Below are 20,396 nucleotides of genomic sequence, written 5' to 3'. Positions count from 1 at the left end.
AAAAAGTGTAAAAATAAGAATTAACTTGTCACTAAACATTAAGTACAGGTTTGTTACTTATGGACTAAGTACATCACATCAAAAGATGATTCTTAGTTTTTATTCTAATTAGGGTGCAATAAGCCCAAATAGCACAGAGAAATATAAAAAGTATGTAAACAAACAGCTTGGGCCTTAAGAGGTTAAGAAGTCAGAAGGTGTGGCTCTCTCCTCTTCTCCCTCTCCACTCATCGCCGTCTTTGCCAACACGTCTTCAATAAAGTTAGAAGTGATACTGAAGGTTCCTTTATCCATTTCATTGGTCATGTATTTCACTTCTTCTGCGCAGAAAAATATAATTCTGTATAAAACATGTTATGTTCATATTATTGGCTGTCTGAAACAAACGGGTTGGATTTAAATCCGTTTTCATCCGATTCTGTCTTTTGGTTACAAAAACCACTGAACTACCTTTTCAAATCAAATCAAGCTTTATTTATAAAGCCCTTTTCATACATAAAATAAATGCAACGCAAAGTGCTTTACAAAGTTAAAAACAATACCCTGGGGACCCATATACCCCCTTATCACATACATACGCACGGATACAGATACCAAACACAAACACACACACAACATACCAGTGACGTGCAGTCAGGGGAGGCAGGTGAGGCCCCGCCTCACCTGCCATCATGGAAAGAAAAAAAATGTAAAAAGAAAAAAAAATAATGAAATTATGTATCCAGTGATTATACTATAAAGTTATTTTCCATTTAATTTCACCAGTTTTAGATTATTTTTATTCAAAATCGCTGAATTTTCACATTTGCCGAGAAGAGACTTGCGGTGAGTCACCAGCCAGTTGAGCCTCGCCATAGATTGCGCAATGACTCTAACTGCTGGCATGCTGTGCAGTGAAACCGTATTGCTATATGAATTATATTATACATTTCCATAGTTTAGTTAGCTGAGGTATATAATGTACAGTGTATTTTGTCAACAACTGTATGTGTGTAACGTATTTCTTGTGCTGAGCAATCATAAAACTGCTGCGAAGACGCACTGTGTGAGGCTCGCAGTAATCCCCCCCCTGGTGGTAGAGGGCGGTAGTGATCCCAGAGATCATTTTTGCGACTACTCGGCTGCAGAAGAAGTGACAACAAGCAGCAACAGTTAGCAGCGATCGTTTATTTTTTCCTCGCCTGGACTATTAACATGGAGGATTACATATCTAAAATAAAACAGTTTTCTAAACTGGACTTTCAATCGAAGCAGGAGGTGATACTTGAAGGAAGATCTCCATCGAGACAGAGAGACTTTTAAAACTGAAGAAAGATAAGGAAGACTTCTATAAACAAGTTATCGATGCTTTTGTTCAAAGGGAGCGGCGCATGGACTTCATTTATAAGTAAAGGTAAGACCATAACGTTTTTTTAATTAAATGTGCTTTTTTTGTGTGCTACAGTTTGTATGTGTAAAGTTAAAGTTAAGTTAAAGTACCAATGATTGTCAAACACACTAGGTGTGGTGAAATTTGTCCTCTGCATTTGACCTATCCCCTTGATCACCCCCTGGGAGGTGAGGGGAGCAGTGGGCAGCAGCGGCGCTGCGCCCGGGAATCATTTTTGGTGATTTAACCCCCAATTCCAACCCTTGACGCTAAGTGCCAAGCAGGGAAGAATGCTGGTATGAGCTTTTAAACATAACCTGTTAACTGCTGCCAATCAAATGGTGAATAAGATACTCTTTAGGGTTCATATGTTTGTAAATCTGACTGTGATGAAGTCAGTGCCTCACCAGCCATCAACCTCACCGCACGTCACTGCAACATACACACATATGCAACTATATGGGCCAATGATTGCATGGCTGAGTACAGAGGAGACATGTGGGTAAACACTATCACAGGCGCCATCTGCACCAGGAGGTCATTAGACCATAGCCACCAGGATGCTGACACAAAAGCACGGCCGATAACCCCTGAGGCAGAGGGTTCATCTGAGGAACATTGGAAAATAAAAATATTAAAACTTAAAAATAGTAAGAACGATGTGTAGAGATAAAGAATAAAATACAAGTAAGACATATGAAGATTAATAGTAAAAAAAAAAAATAATTATAATATATATATATATATAATATATGAATGAATATAATTAAATAAAATATTGCATAACTAATAGGATAAAAAGTAAAATACTGGCGGTTTAGACAAAATATTTGCAGATAAAACACTTCATAGGTCTATAAATATGACAAAGCGGAATAGCTCGGTTGGTAGAGTGGCTGTGCCAGCAACTTGAGAGTTCCAGGTTCGATTACTGCTTCTGCCATCCTAGTCACTGCCGTTGTGTCCTTGGGCAAGACACTTCACCCACCTGCTCCCAGTGCCACCCACACAGGTTTAAATGTAACTTAGATATTGGGTTTCACTATGTAAAGTGCTTTGAGTCACTAGAGAAAAGCGCTATATAAATACAATTCTCTTCACTCACACTTGACAAATGTCACTTATTTAAACAGGGCATCTATTTCTGCCATGTAAATTCTATATATAAATTATATTTGGGGGATTTTAACCTCCTGTTTTTCAATTAAACAAAAAACATTTGAACCTTACAAAAAGCTAAAAAAAAAAAAGACTAAAATAACTTCTATAAATTATTTTCATTGTGGGCCACTTGAAATGTTAAATCATTATTTACATTAAGATAAAAGTGGGTTAAAAACGTTATTGTCCTGAAGAACAAATAATGTAGCATTTATTTTTATTTTTATTTTTCAACACGAGATTCTTATTTTATTTTATGTTATACTTTTTTTTTTAAACTTTTATTTATATACAAGCAAAAAAATAATAATCAAAACAAGTACAAAAACAGTACAACACAGCGCCAGGGGGTTGTAAACTCAATAAAGCAACTAAAGAAGAATGAAAAAAAATAAAGAAATAAATGTGTGTGTGTGTGTGTGTATATATATATATATATATATATATATATATATATATATATATATATATATATATATATACAGATACATATACACACACACACACACATATATATATATATATATACATACATACATATACAGATACATATACACACACACACACATGTATATATATATATATATATATATACACATACACACACACACACACACACACATATATATATATATATACACATACATGTACACACACACATGTATATATATATGTGTATATGTATGTATATACATATACATACACACATATATATACACATATATTATATATGTGTGTATATATGTAATATGTATATATATATACATATACACATATACTGTATGTATATGTATATATATATATATATATATATATATATATATATACATACACACATATATATACACACACACATATATATATATACATACATACACACACACATATATATATATATACACACATATATATATATACATACACACATATATACAAACATATATATATATATTATATGTGTGTATATATATGTGTATGTATATATGTGTAATATGTATATATATATATATACATATACATATACACATACACTGTATATATATATATATATATATATATATATATATATATACAGTATATATACAGTGCATATGTATGTGTATATGTATATATATATATATATATATATATATATATATATATATATAAAAGTTCTAAATAATATAGCATATTCATTGGCATAATACAGTACTAACATAAGGGGGCAGACCCGGAAGTAGGAGGACACGTGCGCAGCAAAACAATAATAACGTGGAGGACGTGCGCGCGGGCACGCGAGGAGGCGTGAGTCGGGGGAGCGCGCACTTCATTCATTTCAGTCTGACAAGATCTCATCAATCCTCTCGTCATCCCCACGCGTGGAACCACAGCACCTCAGCGGGGACCATGAGGGGCTCCTGCCACCCGACCACCCCGCGGAGCAGAGCAGGTAGACTGCTTTTGTTGTTCTTTCTGGCTTGAAATGTCTTCTTTTATCCGCCCTTTCTGTGACGCGCGGCTGGAGCAGCAGCTGTGCTAGCACATCCACTAGTAAACACGCGTCGTGGAAGGCTGGGCTCGGGAAAAAAACACTTCGAGGAAGTATAATGTTGGTTAAAAAAATGTTTTCTACGGTCATTTGAAGTAATAAAGTATGTACTTCGGTGTATTCCACGTCACTATGACGTATTTCAACGCCTGTACACCGCAGCTGGCATTAGCTAGCCAAATGAAGCTAGCCCACACCTGGCTGGTAAACAATGTCGCTTTATAAATGTCACTTTATGCTTTTTTTTTATTGTTTGGAAGGCAACTACGACTCCAAGTCTGCGTGTAGTTTGTGGCGTTTGTAAAAGTACAGTCAACTTTGTATGCGACTTGAAATATGTGATTTAAAAACATTTGTACGCACGTACAACACTTAAGACCTCCAGTATATCAGTATGTGGAATTAAATGATGGAATGGATTATGCAAAGAAATCAAACAATGTATTAATATGATCCACTTCATGAAACTCTTCAAACTTAAAGTGTTTACAAAGTACCAAGAAGAAGAAACATGGTAAACATTCTGAATTTATTTAATCCATCCATTCATTTTCAAGATTGATTGATTGAAACTTGTATTCGTAGATTGCACAGTACAGTACATATTCCGTACGATTGACCAGTAAATGGTAACACTAGAATAAGTTTTTCAACTTGTTTAAGTCAGGGTCCACTAGTGGTGTAACGGTACACAAAAATTTCGGTTCGGTACGTACCTCGGTTTAGAGGTCACGGTTCGGTTCATTTTCGGTACAGTAAGAAAACAACACAATATACATTTTTGGGTTATTTATTTACCAAATTTGCAAACCTCTTATGGTTGAGGAATTCACATTTGTCGCATAATTTTGGTCTTGACCTCTGTATGTGTGATGAGATTATTGCACGTCTTCAAGATGCAACATTTTAATCAAATTTTAATAATAGGATATTGAGACTGATTTGGTGGATTTAAAGATTCCTTTTTTATTGATAAATGAAATTGTAAATGGGTATTGGGAGGGTAGATTCTGAAATGTATTGTATGATGATGTATATTTTAACTGTGGGTCCCTGTCCATAAGCTGTGTATTTGTATTAGGGGTGTAACGGTACACAAAAATTTCGGTCCGGTAAATACCTCGGTTTAGAGGTCACAGTTCGATTCATTTTCGGAACAGTAAGAAAACAACAAAATGTACATTTTTGGTTTATTTATTTACCAAATTTGCAAAATCTTCCACCAAAAATATTTTTCTTAGTGGAATATTTGATGTGAAGTAATGGGAACCTTGGATAGGTCAATAATTCATAATAACATTGATTTTGATTCAATATTATGTTTTGAGCAATGACAGTTTGAAAGAAAAAAAAACAGCTTTGTTTTATTAGTCAACATTGCAACTTTTTCTAAATTACATTTCACCTTTAAGCTTTTTTATTTCACTTTTGTTATGTTTTTGTTTATTATAATAGTATTTTTAGAATGTGCCGTGGGCCTTTAAAACATTAGCTGTGGGCCGCAAATGGCCTCCGGGGCACACTTTTGACACCCCTGCTATAGATGATAAAAAATTAAATGTGATAAATCTATGGATAAAAAGCAGAGCCTGGCGACGCATGCGCGTTTATCATAACTCTCTCGCTCTCTCTCTCTTTGTCCCTCCCTCACGAATGATGCTGCGCGCACAATTTTTGTTTTTAACCCCTTCTTAACCCTGAACGTACATTGAAAATACAACTCAAAATGCCGGACATTTGAGGCATTTAAGAAACTCCGCCCTGACAGCTCCGCAAAAGAGGACATGTCCGGTGAAAAGAGGACGTATGGTCAGTCTATCCTAGCCCGTTAGCTGCTAGCATGCCGTGTGTTGTGCCTCGGTGTGCATTGTTTACACAACGTGCATTACGCTACTTAGTCATACCAAAGACTATAAAAATGGGACCCATTACCTCCCTGCTTGGCACTCAGCATCAAGGGTTGGAATTGGGGGTTAAATCACCAAAATGATTCCCGGGCGCAGCCACCGCTGCTGCCCACTGCTCCCCTCACCTCCCAGGGGGTGATCAAGGGTGATGGGTCAAATGCAGAGAATAATTTCGCCACACCTAGTGTGTGTGTGACAATCATTGGTACTTTAACTTTAACTTTAACTTTAATATGTCCGTGTGGAAACTCGTTCGGTACACCTCCGAACCGAACCAGAACCCCCGTACCGAAACAGTTCAATACAAATACACGTACCGTTACACTCCTAGGGACCACGTTAATCAATTCATGGTACAAATATATACTATCATCATAATACAGTCATCACACAAGTTAATCATCAGAGTATATACATTGAATTATTTACAATCCGGGGGTTGGGTTGGGTTGCTATCAGCATACGTCAGTCATCAACAATTATATCATCTGAGAAATGGACATTGTAACAGTGTTGGTAATCTTACTCATCTCACCATATGAAATGTAACTTACTTCATCAATTATTTATTTATTTTTTATTGTTATTACTTATGGAGTATATTGTGAATAAATTGAGAACAGGAAGTGAACAAAAAGTTTTAGCAACTGCTATGTAAAGGAAAAAGGGGTAGGATTAAATAAGCTCTGCTTCTTCCTACTCCTTTTCGAACATGTTGAATAGAGAAACTGGAAATTGTGATGCATCATGTTGCACGCATGCATGCTCCAAATAGACTCAAACTCAACTTATTTAAAGTTCCCCAATATATTGAATGAAGCATGATCACCATACTTCCTTGTTATGCCCATAATTATTAACTTCACAGCTTGTCTTTAAGAGATTTGTGGCGTTTTATCAGTACGTTTTTTGCTTTAAAAAAACATTCCACGGAAGGTCAAACACTTGCAAACATGTCAGTGTATGAAAATATTTAAAAAAATCTGCTGATAATATCTAAAACATCAAATAAAGATAATAATCCTCCGTCCATTTTCTAGAGCTCTTGTCCTAATGAGCTGGAGCCTATCCCAGCTAACGTTTGGTACACCAGAGAGTAAAGATTATTTTTGTATTTATTTGTTTACTTACTATGGTATTTATTTATTATTTATTTGTTCACTAGTATGCTACAGAGAACAAGGAAATAGGATAAAACTGCTATGGTATGAAAAGGGGTAGGATTAAATAAACTCAGCTTCTTCCGACTCCTTTTCGGACGTGCTGTGATGAAACAACTGGAAATATGTGATGAATTATGTTGTATCGTATGCATGTTGGAAATAAACTGAAACTGAACTGAACGCAGGAGATGGTATGCATGTTTTGAATAAATTGTGCATCCAAAGGATAAACACTTGCAATTCTTGTCTATCTGGTCCTGTTAGTGTGTTAATGAGTGGAAGTTGCCTTATTAAAACTGTGTGTGCTCTCATACTGTGTCCTATATAACCCAGTGACTCAGTCATAACACAAATGGGCTATTATGTAATTTATGTTCCCTGCAAGGGCTGTTTTTTCTATAAAGTCATGTGATTTTTAACAGTGTGTGTGACATCTGTACTGTCAAACTGTGTGTGTGTGTGTGTGTGTGTGTGTGTGTGTGTGTGTGTGTGTGTGTGTGTGTGTGTGTGTGTGTGTGTGTGTGTGTGTGTGTGTGTGTGTGTGTGTGTGTGTGTGTACACCTTAATCAGGCCCTATGGCCCTTGCAGGTTTTGTATGTGCAGGCAGGCTGTCGAAGCATCCTGACACATGTGCTAAATCAGGGAGGGGTGTATGCAACATGGTGGTGTGTATGTCAACTGCAGTAATCTTCCAACATCCATCTTGTATTTCCGCCTTAAGTGTGCAGTGTTTGTGGTTTGCTTCTCCTGTTGTGTATCACTGCTTCGGTGAATAATCATAACAAATAAATCAGGATGTTTTTCCTCGCCGCCGCCGCCCCTCCCTTGCTCGCTGAGTAGAGCAAGATCTAGGGGAAAGTTCACCCTCTCGCTCTGAATCTCTTTACATGCTGCAGGCGGGGCTGGTGTGTGTGTGTGTGTGTGTGTGTGTGTGTGTGTGTGTGTGTGTGTGTGTGTTCTGGCAATGCTTACTTAATGGGGACATCGCTCTGTTTACACAGTCACCTTTAGGGAACCTCTGACGGTATGGGGACAAAAAAACAGGTCCCCTAAAGCAGTGGTCCCCAACCTTTTTGTAACTGCGGATCGGTCAACGCTTGAAAATTTGGTGGGGGGGGATTTTTATTTTTATTTATTTTTTTGTCATAAAAAAATACAATCATGTGTGCTTATGGACTGTATCCCTGCTGACTGTATTGATATATAATGTAGGAACCAGAAATATTAATAACAGAAAGAAACAACCCTTTTGTGTGAATGAGTGTAAATGGGGGAGGGAGGTTTTTTGGGTTGGTGCACTAATTGTAAGTGTATCTTGTGTTTTTTATGTTGATTTAATAAAAAAAAAAACATTTTTTTATTTTTATTTCTTGTGCGGCCCGGTACCAATCGATCCACGAAAAGGTACCGGGCCGCAGCCCGGTGGTTGGAGACCACTGCCCTAAAGGGAAACCATTTTAAATGATAGTCAGATCCATTCTGAAGATGCCTAAGTGGTTTTTAAGCTTTGGCCCATAAAACATGTTTACTGGTTAGTTTTTGAGTGTGAGACATTTGCACAGCAGCCCAAATTGCATTCGTACAAATTTGTGTGAATTATGCAAAATTATTTAAATTTGGTCCCCATGAACCATATTAACTCTTTTTTTCCCCCAGGGTCCCCAGTAAGTATGATCAGCACATTACTTCATCAATCCAGAGATTTAAAGACATGTATGCGCTAACTGGGCAGTGGCCATTTTACCTCATTTTTTTTATGCCTCCACAACCTGTAGAAAGGGTGGTCCCCACAAGTCACGATCAAAAACTTGGTCCCCATTCCAAATGATTGTGTGTGTGTGTGTGTGTGTGTGTGTGTGTGTGTGTGTGTGTGTGTGTGTGTGTGTGTGTGTGTGTGTGTGTGTGTGTGTGATTGAGAGAGACGTATAACTGGCTGCAAGGGTGTTGTGTTGTTGTGTTTAAATGATTTGGAGGCGGTAGTGGTGCTGTTTCCTGGTTGTGTGCTCATAAAACACGAATGGTGGACGTCCCTGCCTTGTTGTTGTTGTCTCCAATATGCTACTAGCTAGTACCAGCTCGGGGTGCGACGGTATATTTATTCCCTAAACGGTACGAGTTAAAAGCGAGTGTCAGGGACAGGAAGTGGACAATGAACTTTGCGATGCACCTAAAGTTAAAAGTTAAAGTTTAAAGTACCAGTGATTGTCACACACACACACTAGGTGTGGTGAAATTTGTCCTCTCCATTTGACCCATCTCCTTGATCACCCCCTGGGAGGTGAGGGGAGCAGTGAGCAGCAGCGGTGGCCGTGCTCGGGAATCATTTTTGTTGATTTAACCCCCAATTCCAACCCTTGATGCTGAGTGCCAGGCAGGGAGGTAATGGGTCCCATTAGTCTTTGGTATGACTCGGCTGGGGTTTGAACTCACGACCTACCACTCTAACCACAAGGCCACTGAGCACCTCACAAAAAAGGCCCCTCTTCCAATAAACCTTTAATAGACAACCAAATATGGTCAACACAATCACAGACCTGACAACACGCTTTTTTTTTTTTTTTTTTACCTTGTATGCTTTTTCCACGCTTTGCTGCTCTCCGGGTACTCATTTTGTTGCATTTCACAAAAGAGTAGCTTTTATTGTCATTGTGCATCGCAACAACAAAACAGGTGTGGCGCTCAGTACCCACTGTGCAAAAAAAGGCAAACAGTGCAAAATGCAAAACAAACAGCGACAATGGGCAACAATAAGACCGTTAAAATGCATGAATACAAAACTGCCAAACCATGAAATATCAGGTTGACCTCGCTACTAGGAGTGGGTATTGTTTACACCAGGGGTCCCCAAACTACGGCCCACGGCAAGTCCAAAGTTTATAAAAATAACAATAAAATAAAATAATTTTTAATTATTATTATTTTTTAAATCTGTCCTTTCTAATCCATTTTCTACCACTAGTTACTCTCGGTGTCTCCTAGCTGTTCAAGCAAATCACATTGTCTAAAAATGCATTGGGGGTTAGCGGGGGTGTATATTGTAGCGTCCCGGAAGAGTTAGTGCTGCAAGGGGTTCTGGGTATTTGTTCTGTTGTGTTTATGTTGTGTTACGGTGCGGATGTTCTCCCGAAATGTGTTTGTCATTCTTGTTTGGTGTGGGTTCACAGTGTGGCGCATATTTGTAACAGTGTTAAAGTTGTTTATACGGCCACCCTCAGTGTGACCTGTATGATTGGCATTCACTTATGTGTGTGAAAAGCCGTAGATATTATGTGATTGGGCCGGCACGCTCTGTACTACGTCCGTGTACACAGCGGCGTTTTAAAAAGTCATAAATTTTACTTTTTGAAACCGATACCGATAATTTCCGATATTACATTTTAAAGCATTTATCGGCCGATAATATCGGCAGTCCGATATGATCGGACATCCCTAATGTGTGTGTGTGTGTGTGTGTGTGTGTGTGTGTGTGTGTGTATATATGTGTATGTGTATATATGTATATGTATATATATATATATATATATATATATATATATATATGTGTGTATATATGTGTATATATTTATTTATTTTTTATTTTTTTATTTTACAGCCCGGTCACATTGTTTTAACCCAATGCGGCCCCCGAGTCAAAAAGTTTAGGGCTGCAACTAACAACTAATTTGATAATCGATTAATCTGTCGATTATTACTTCGATTAATCGATTACTAATCGGATAAAAGAGACAAACTACATTTCTATCCTTTCCAGTATTTTATTGAAGAAGAAAAAACAGCACACTGGCACCATACTTATTTCGATTATTGTTTCTCAGCTGTTTGTAAATGTTGCAGTTTATAAATAAAGGTTTATTAAAAAAAGAAAAGAAAAGAAAAGTAGCCCCTGCGCATGCCAATAGCATAGATCCAATGAATCGAGGACTAAATTAATCGGCAACTATTTTTATAATCTATTTTAATCGATTCAAACGATTATTTGTTGCAGCCCTAAAAAAGTTTGTAGACCCCTGGTTTACACCATGGATCTTCAACGTTCTCCATCCCAAGGACCCCCACACTGATGGTTTATGTTAGTATGTATTCACATTGTGTTGGGCTCAATGTCCATGTGTATTTAAGACATTTACATTTGTGGGAAATATACCAAAAATTTCACGGCCCCCCCTGAAGTACGTCTGCGGACCCCTGCTCTACACTTTACACCATACTAGTACCAAATTGGTACTTGTAAAACGGTGCCCGAGCTAGTACTCAAATAAATGAAAAAGTTGAACTGACAAATAATGTAAATACTTTAATGATAACTAAGTAGTACATTCAAAAATAAGAAATACAATCTACAATAAACTGTCATACTCACAGCAGCAATACAGAACATAGAGAATGTGTGAACAACGTCTTGCTTGTTTTGTAATGTTTGACGCTCATAAATCCGGGAGATTGTGAATGCACCTTGCTCATCGTAACTCGTTAGTGCAAGATAAGGAAGTGTTATTGTTATTGCCCAATTTTCTGCCCAAATGTCAACTACTTTTCTTCCATACATGTACAAAATATACATTATTTTTTGGACTATAAATCACAGTTTTTTTTCATAGTTTGGCCGGGGGTGCGACTTATACTCAGGACGACTTATGTGTGAAATTATTAACACATTAGCGTAAAATATCAAATAATATTATTTAGCTCATTCACGTAAGAGACTAGACGTATAAGATTTCATGGGATTTAGCGATTAGGAGTGACAGATTGTTTGGTAAACGTATAGCATGTTCTATATGTTATAGTTATTTGAATGACTCTTACCATAATATGTTACGTTAACATACCAGGCACGTTCTCAGTTGGTTATTTATGCCTCATATAACGTACACTTATTCAGCCTGTTGTTCACTATTCTTTATTTATTTTAAATTGCCTTTCAAATGTCTATTCTTGGTGTTGGCTTTTATCAAATACATTTCCCCAAAAAATGCGACTTATACTGCAGTGCGACTGATATGTTTTTTTCCTTCTTTATTATGCATTTTCGGCCGGTGCGACTTATTCTCCGGAGCGACTTATAGTCCGAAAAATACGGTAAGTATTTTACTTTTTTTTGCCAAAGTATCTCCTATTAACCTGAAATAATAGAAAACAAGACTTGACAGGAGAAAATAACTTTTTTATATTTATCCATGTTTATTATTGAAATTTGGAGCTGTAGTTTCCATCTTAACTTTGAATCCAGATGACATATTTGTTAGTTATATTGCCGTAACTAAATACTACACACTCATAATTGAAGTACTCCACTCTGAATGCACATATGTTGTTTATTTTGTAATATGTTTTACCACTCAAAGTTACAAAGGTGTTATTTCATTTATTTTTCAGTAAGCTCACACCGTGGTTCACAGACAAACCTGTTTTGGATTTCCCTGTATGTCCAGCACATGTTGAAAAATCGACAATGAAGAGAGCTTTGACTTGTCTTGTGACAAAGAAGCTAACAAGAAATTAAACAAAAAGAACCCAGCAAAAATGGGAAGAAGGCACAATGCAACGAGAAGAAACTGAAATGTTGATGCTATTTAACTAAGAACCCAAGCGTTGTCTTTTATGTATGCATTTTTAAAGCCTTTAAACAATATTAAAAATATACCAAAGTGGCTTTTGTTTGATGGAAGTGGTACTTATTTAATGTAATAATATTTCAGTTTTTTTCAAGTTTGGTAGGTGTCAGTGAAAAATGGACAGTGTCATAAATAGTGTTGCTCCTGCTAAGAACAGCTTTAACGGAATGTCAAAAAATAAGGACATGTCCATCAACATAGTTGGTTGGAAAATGTTCAGTCATTTTAAACACAACCACTGTCTTCTGTATGATTTATGAAAAGTCATTGTAATTAACATATAGGAGATGGCGCTTTCCTTTGTTTTTGCTGCTTTTTTAATGGTTGTACCCCACCTCAAAATAATCTGGATCCACTCCTGGGGGGTTGTCAATCATTTAAAGGGGAACTGCACCTTTTTTTAATTCTGTATATCATTCACAATCCATATGTAAGACAAGCACACCGGCTTTTCTTTTTTTTTAGGCATTCTAACTCGTAAATAAAAGCTAGCAAAAGTCAGCTAGCAATGTAACCAATGTGATTCGCTCTATTTCGCCTAGAAAGTGCTCTAAAAAACCAACAACGTTTAAGGAATTAAGTAATGTAACAGGCATATTCATAACATGTAATATTTATATATTTTGGTCATTTTAAACATACCAAAGTGCGTTCATTTCAGACGCATCACAGCATTTGCTTTTTCCGTCAACAACAATCATGACAGACTTCATGAGCGACGACTTCTTTGGAACAAATGCTCATCCAGAACCTTTTTTGAGCCTGAATATAAGGAGGATGTGCTACATGTTTTAGAAGCTGAGTCATATGCACATTCAACAAGTAGCACTATTGCTAAGTGCTAAACAAGAAATACAAACTACCAATCACTTACTATACAATGTCTGCTCTCAATTTTTTAGATGAAGAATTAATCATAATCCAGCTTCAGGTAAAATAAAAAAGTGACACAAACAAGCGTCTCTTTGTGTCTTTTATTTTTTTATTTAACTTTAATTTAACCAGGTAAAAATCCCATTGAGATTAAGAACCTCTTTTCCAATGGAGTCCTGGCTAATTTACAGTTACACATTAATTCACATTATACATTAAAATGACAGGATTGACAGGATGACATTCTATGTTGAATGTCAATGTTGACAAATTCTTGGTTTATGGCCACAACCTTCTACTATCCAAATCCGAGGCATGGTTTATAATGTAGAATTAACTTTTACCAACACAGAGGCGATGCAGCTGCTCAGTATTTCAATAGCTGCACAAGCTAGTTGGCTCTCTGTGACCATGGCGCCGCTAAAAATAGTTTGTCTGCCTTGGCGCTTATAATAACAATGTTTCTAATACTTGGTTAATATTCAGGTCAGGAGATGTAAAAGCAGTATTGTTGGCGGTTTTTGGATGTTTTTTTAGAGGTCTTTGTGGGCAGATTAGATCCCACCAGTTGCATGGTTAGCCACCTCGTACTTTAGAATGCATACAAAAAGATAGGGATTGTGAATGATAGGTACAATTCCAGAAAAGTACAGTTCTGATTTAAAGCCATCTTATTTACTAAACATAAGTAGACTGACCATACGTCTTCTTTTCCCCGGACATGTCCTCTGTTGCGGGGCTGTCCGGGCGGAGTTTCTTAAATGCCTCAAATGTCCGGCATTTGAAGTTAAGGTTGCGTGTATTTTCAATGTACGTTCAGGGTTAAGAAGGGGTTAAAAACAAAACAAATTGTGAAGGTGTGCGCACGCAGCAGCATTCGGGAGAGAGTTATCCATAGATTTATCAGATTTAATTTTTTATTATCTATAGCAGGGGTGTCAAAAGTGTGCCCCCGAAGCCATTTGCGGCCCACAGCTAATGTTTTAAAGGCCCATGGCACATTCTAAAAATACTATTAAAATAAACAAAAACATAACAAAAGTGAAATAAAAAAGCTTGAAGGTGAAATGTAATTTAGAAAAAGTTGCAATGTTGACTAATAAAACAAAGCTGTTTTTTTTTCTTTCAAACTGTCATTGCTCAAAACATAATATTGAATCAAAATCAATGTTATTATGAATTATTGACCTATCCAAGGTTCCCATTACTTCACATCAAATATTCCACTAAGAAAAATGTTTTTGGTGGAAGATTTTGCATATTTTGTGTATTTGCCATTAAAAACATAGTTTTGTTTGACAAAAAAGGGCGGAAAAAAAACAAACAAAAAAACAACATTAAAAAAAACTAAAACATTTTGAAATGAGGGATAGATCTGAAGTTCATGTAGACTCCAGAGATTTAAGCGTTAAATATCAAATGTATGTCTGCCCTGGCACACCATTATCATCATTTCATGACCCAAGCAAAACACTTTTTACACTTTTATACTGAAATAAATACACCTACAACTTATTAAACAAAAACATAGAAAAAACTACCAGCAGCGGTAAAGTTCAGATCCATGAAGGAAAGAAGAAAGTGAATGAATGTACATATGTATAAAAAAAAAATTAAATTTTTTTTTTTATTAATTATTTTTTAATGAATTAACGTTTATGACTACTTTTTTCCAAAACACAATATAGAAAGTTAGATATAACAGGATAATGCATACGTTTATCTTTTTTTTTCAAAACGCTTACAAAAATGTGGGACCCCAAAAATTTACTTTGGGACCCCATTTTGAAAGTTCCTAGCGCCAACACTGCTGTCAACAGAGGAGAAAACATGCTTTATTTAAATAAATATATTATTTATAAAGCAAGTTCGAGTATCGCTGGCAAATTTCCACCTCGTCCCGGTCTTGGCGTGCTGCCCGCCTTGGCACGCATATATGTGTCCTCTTCTTGGGATTTCAGAATATGGTCAGCCTAAACATAATGCATGCACCAAAAGACAATTACAAATGTTGCTTTATTGGCTATAAATCACACGTCACACGTACAGGATTGACAGGTCTGTGCAAGCATTAGCCTTGACAAACATCTCACACCCATAAACATCTGTGTTTGTATCTTTAAAACAATTACATAGTGGTATTGACATGGAAAAACTATATATATATATATTTTTTTTAGTTATGCAGTTTTTTCATCTATTGCGTGTCTCAACCTTGAAACCTGGTTATCTTGAACATTGATAGTTGTGCAGATGATTTATTGTCCGTTGCCTCACTGCATGGTTCCACAGCTCCACCTGCTGGTCACTTTGTGTCATTACATGTGATTTTTATTTTTTATTTTTTTTATTTTTTATTATTAGTATTTTTTTAGTCTGCTCAAATAAGCGTTTGGATAGATATTTGTTGTCTTCAAAAGTCAAACAATAATGCTTGGTAATCCTTGAAGTACTTTTTTTTAGTTTAATGATTTTATTTGTAATTGTGTACAATACGGCAACCTATGGTTTTCTTCATATTTCATAATGTTCTTTGATAAGATCCTGACACTGTGCAAGGAGAATTAAGTGCAGTTTAGGACCGATTGTGAGGTAAAAACCATGACTTCTGCCACCAGCTGTTATCGCAAAAGCAGCGCAGCACGTTTGTTGTTGTGGTGAGCGACCTTTCTCATTGGCTGCCGGGCTTCCGGTCTGCTCTCTGATTGGCTGGGGTCACTGCTCCACGCGCTGTACACGCGCCTTGCATGGCAGGAGTGCGTTTTTTTTCTCTTGCGTTTCTCGCTCACTACCCCTGGTTTTACGGTAATGCCCTCTTGCTTGCTTTTGTGCATAAATAAATCGATTTGTTTATTTGAAAAGGACCCCCATTAGCAGTCAGCTAGTCTTACATTACATAATACAAATCAATTTAAAACATTGCAAGACTGTACATGAGTTCATAGTATAATTCATTAATATATGTATTATATGTTTAAAAGATTCAATTCCATCAACATGAAAAATAAACACTAGTATGAAATAACACAAATTAATTTAGTTTAAGGTTATTCCCTCAGCTATAGTCATTGCTATTCCAGTAAATACCTTTGCACTCTTTTTTTTTTTTTAAAGGCTGATTTAATAATCAGACAAATATCGAGTGGTAAATTATTTTAATAAGCAATGGCTCTATAAATTAAATTATTTTTCATTGAGTTTGCCTTTGAACTAGGTCTGTCAACATGAGCGTTAACAGCATATCTTGTAATAATGTGTGTCAATAAAATAGTCAATCTGGTTTGATTGATTGATTGAAACTTTTATTAGTAGATTGCACAGTTCAGTACATATTCCGTACAATTGACCACTAAATGGTAACACCCGAATAAGTTTTTCAACTTGTTTAAGTCCACGTAAATCAATTCATGGTACAAATATATACTATCATCATAATACAGTCATCACACAAGTTAATCATCAGAGTATATACATTGAATTATTTACATTGTTTACAATCCGCGGGGTGGGATGAGGAGGGTTTGGTTGATATCAGCACTATTGTCATCAACAATTGCATCATTGAAACAGTGTAGGTCTGACTTGGTAGGATATGTACAGCGAGCAGAGAACATAGTGAGTTCAGATAGCATAAGAACAAGTATATACATTAGAAATACATTTGATTATTTACATTTGTTATTTACAATCCGGGGAGGTGGGATGTGGAGGGGGGAGGGTGTTAGTCAAGGGTTGAAGTTGCCTGGAGGTGTTGTTTTAGTGCAGGTTTGAAGCAGGATAGAGATGCACATGGTCAAACAAACATTTTTGAGTTTGTCACACAGAAAAAAGAAATATTTTGATTGAATTAAAAGGTAAAACAAGTTTGAATGTAGTTGTAAAAAAGTAATAAGTTGTTTATAGACCACATGTATTCAAATACTTGTATGAATACGCTTGTTTATTTACTGGTACTTCAATATAAATGGGTAAAAATGCATTTAAAAATGGAAGTTGAAACAGAGACGTGTATTTTGTTGTTGCACACAAGGTGGCGATGTTTGGTAGGACAGAAGAAGCCTTTAAACTGGACATGAGCTCATGTTTGTTTTGCCCCCTGATTCTTGCTGCGCACTCTTGCTGCCATTACGGTAGCGTCCATCTGCTGTTCCTCAGCTGATATGAGACTGCAGACCCCACTGCGGGAGCAACCTTCTCCACCACAGTCAGGCAGCGTAAAAAGGATGTTAGACAAAGAGGAGTTTTTGCCGGACACTTCCCCGCAGGAGCTGACTCAGACTCCCATGAGGAAGATCTGGTTGCCTGGCAAAAGCGGCCACATAGTGCAGAGACGCGGTAAGATGCAGCAGATGGATGTGCAGCATCACTTTTGTCTTCTTTGCTTGTCTTGCTCAAACTGTAACCTTCTTCAGGCAGGAAGTGATGGAACTTACTTTGGCCCTCATGTGACCTGCTGCACATAGTACTAACATGCATTATGTGCGTGTGTGTGTGTGTGTGTTTGGCTGTTTCGACGCCACTCCTGCCAACTGCTGCCAGAGCGGATGGCTCTCTGCAGGTGGCCGTGTTTCTGCTGAGTCAAGCTTCTGCCTGTTTTGCAGCGAGGTCACGCCAATCCATTGAAACGAGTCTAGCACTCTTTTTTTTTTCTTTTTTTTTTTAAATGAGAAGAAGCTGACAGGACCCACGTACATGGCTGTCAAGCACTTTGGGATATTGAAATGTCAGGATGAAGCTAAAATGACCTTTGCTTTTACTCCTAACTTTAAAAAAAAGCTGCTGCCCACTGCTCCCCTCACATCCCAGGGGGTGATCAAGGGTGATGGGTCAAATGCAGAGAACAAATTTCACCACACCTTGTGTGTGTGTGACAATCATTGGTACTTTAACTTTAACTTTAAAAATGGCCAACGTTGTTACACAACCTGCTCTCTAAGTTCCCTCTGAGAACTTCTTGATTGGAGCCTGGTCTTTGCTCTCATGTCAAAATGTGACCGGTATGTTTAAACGCCAATGTGGACAATTATTGATCCATTCCTTCTAAATTTGTATTAATCCCAGTATTTTACGTGCTATAGTTCAGTGGTCCCCAACCATTGGTCCATCCATTTTCTACCGCTTGTCCCGTTCGGGGTCGCGAGCATACTTGCCAACCTTGAGACCTCCGAATTCGGGAGATGGGGGGGGGGGGCACATGTTTCAAAACAGAACCACCCTCATTCCACATCTTATGTGGGTTTTAAAAGTAGGGGAAAAAATACTGAAAAGACCCTTTTTAAAGGTTGTAGTCCAGATTTACCCTGCTTTTGGTGTCTTCATGTTCAAGACTGAGACACACGCATGCAGCGTAGTCAACTCTGTTGCAATCACTCTTCCGCAATAACAATCTCTTTCTCTTATCCTTTATTTTGATCACAAACCAAAAAATACACTCCATCTATACCATTTAAACTAAATAAATCATTCACAATCTGCACATTTTCAAAGCAGGAAGCCACAAAAAAAGTCTGTTTTTATTAATCCTAAATAATCAAATTTATTCATGTAGCTTAAAAGGGAACTGCATTTTTTTTGGGGTGGGGGGGGATTTCGCCTATCCTTCACAATCCCTATGGGAGACAAGAAGACATGTTTTTCTTTTTTTATGCATAAATAAACACTAGCAAAAGTCAGCTAACAATTAAGTTAATGAGATGAATTCTGCTTTTAAAGGGCTCTAAAAACCTCCAACAATGTTTTGTACACATGCTTACAAGTGTATGTAATGTAGTAACTGCCACATTCATAATAACATGTAATATTTACTGTACGTATTTTGGCAATTTTACACAGTACTGTAACATTTTTGGGCGCGCGCATTGATTACACAGAGTGCATTGCAATGTTAACTAGTGCCTTCAACTACAACTACTAATCATGGCAGCCTTAGAACAACTTAGTCATTGGGAATGACAGGCAAAATTCCCCAAAAATGGCAAAACGTTTTTGAGTGCCAGGAGATGGCGCCGACTTTCCGCCTGTGTGCTAGTTGTGATATCTGAAATTAGTTTGTTGTTGGACCAAAAAAATTAAACTGTTTAATTATTCTCATTTGTTTAAAACTTTTCCAGTGTTTTTTGTTGTTGTTATTCTAGTTCGGTGGTTCTTAACCTGGGTCCGATCAAACCCTAGGCTAGGGGTTCGGTGAGTCGGCCTCAGGGGTTCGGCAGAGGTCAAAACACACCCGACTCATCGTGTAAATACAAACTTCTCCCTATCGGCGTATTACAGATATGGCAACAGCTGACTGATTAGCAGGTGTGTAATTTGTTGTGAGTTTATGCACTGTGTTGGTTTTGTTGTTTGAACAAGGTGATGTTCATGCACGGTTCATTTTGTGCACCAGTATAAAAACATGGTAACACTTTAGTATGGGGAACATATTCACCATTAATTAGTTGCTTATTAACATGCAAATTAGTAACATATTGGCTCTTAACTAGTCATTATTAAGTACTTATTAATGCCTTATTCGGCATGGCCTTATTATAACCCTAACCCTCTAACCCTGACCCTAACCCTAACCGAATAACTCTAAATTAAGTCTTTGTTACTTAGAATATGTTACCCTAGTGTCCAAATAACTCTAAATTAAGTCTTTGTTACTTGAATATGTTCCCCTAGTGTCCAAATAACTCTAAATTAAGTATTTACTTAGAATATGTTCCCCATACTAAAGTGTTACCATAAACATATAACTTTGTCTTGAATTTGAAAAAAAAAAAAAAAACATTACATTTT

General features: G+C 36.9%; 1 protein-coding gene across 2 annotated transcripts in view; it reads left to right on the top strand.

Moving 5' to 3' along the window:
• Positions 1 to 3,792: 3,792 nt before the first annotated feature.
• Positions 3,793 to 20,396, top strand: part of LOC133587287 (6-phosphofructo-2-kinase/fructose-2,6-bisphosphatase 4-like) — a 39,214-nt gene continuing 22,610 nt past the window's right edge. The window contains exon 1 of one of the 2 annotated variants that reach the window (XM_061939828.2): positions 3,793 to 3,959. In XM_061939828.2, coding sequence (XP_061795812.1) covers positions 3,917 to 3,959 — 43 coding nt within the window. In that variant the 5' untranslated portion in view covers positions 3,793 to 3,916. Of the gene's footprint in view, positions 3,960 to 16,714; positions 17,952 to 20,396 lie in introns of those variants that run through there. The other variant, XM_061939820.2, reaches the window with a different exon arrangement.

The sequence above is a fragment of the Nerophis lumbriciformis genome, linkage group LG03 (genome assembly GCF_033978685.3).
Source record: "Nerophis lumbriciformis linkage group LG03, RoL_Nlum_v2.1, whole genome shotgun sequence".
NCBI lineage: Eukaryota > Metazoa > Chordata > Actinopteri > Syngnathiformes > Syngnathidae > Nerophis > Nerophis lumbriciformis.
This window is presented reverse-complemented; position numbering and strand designations above follow the sequence as displayed.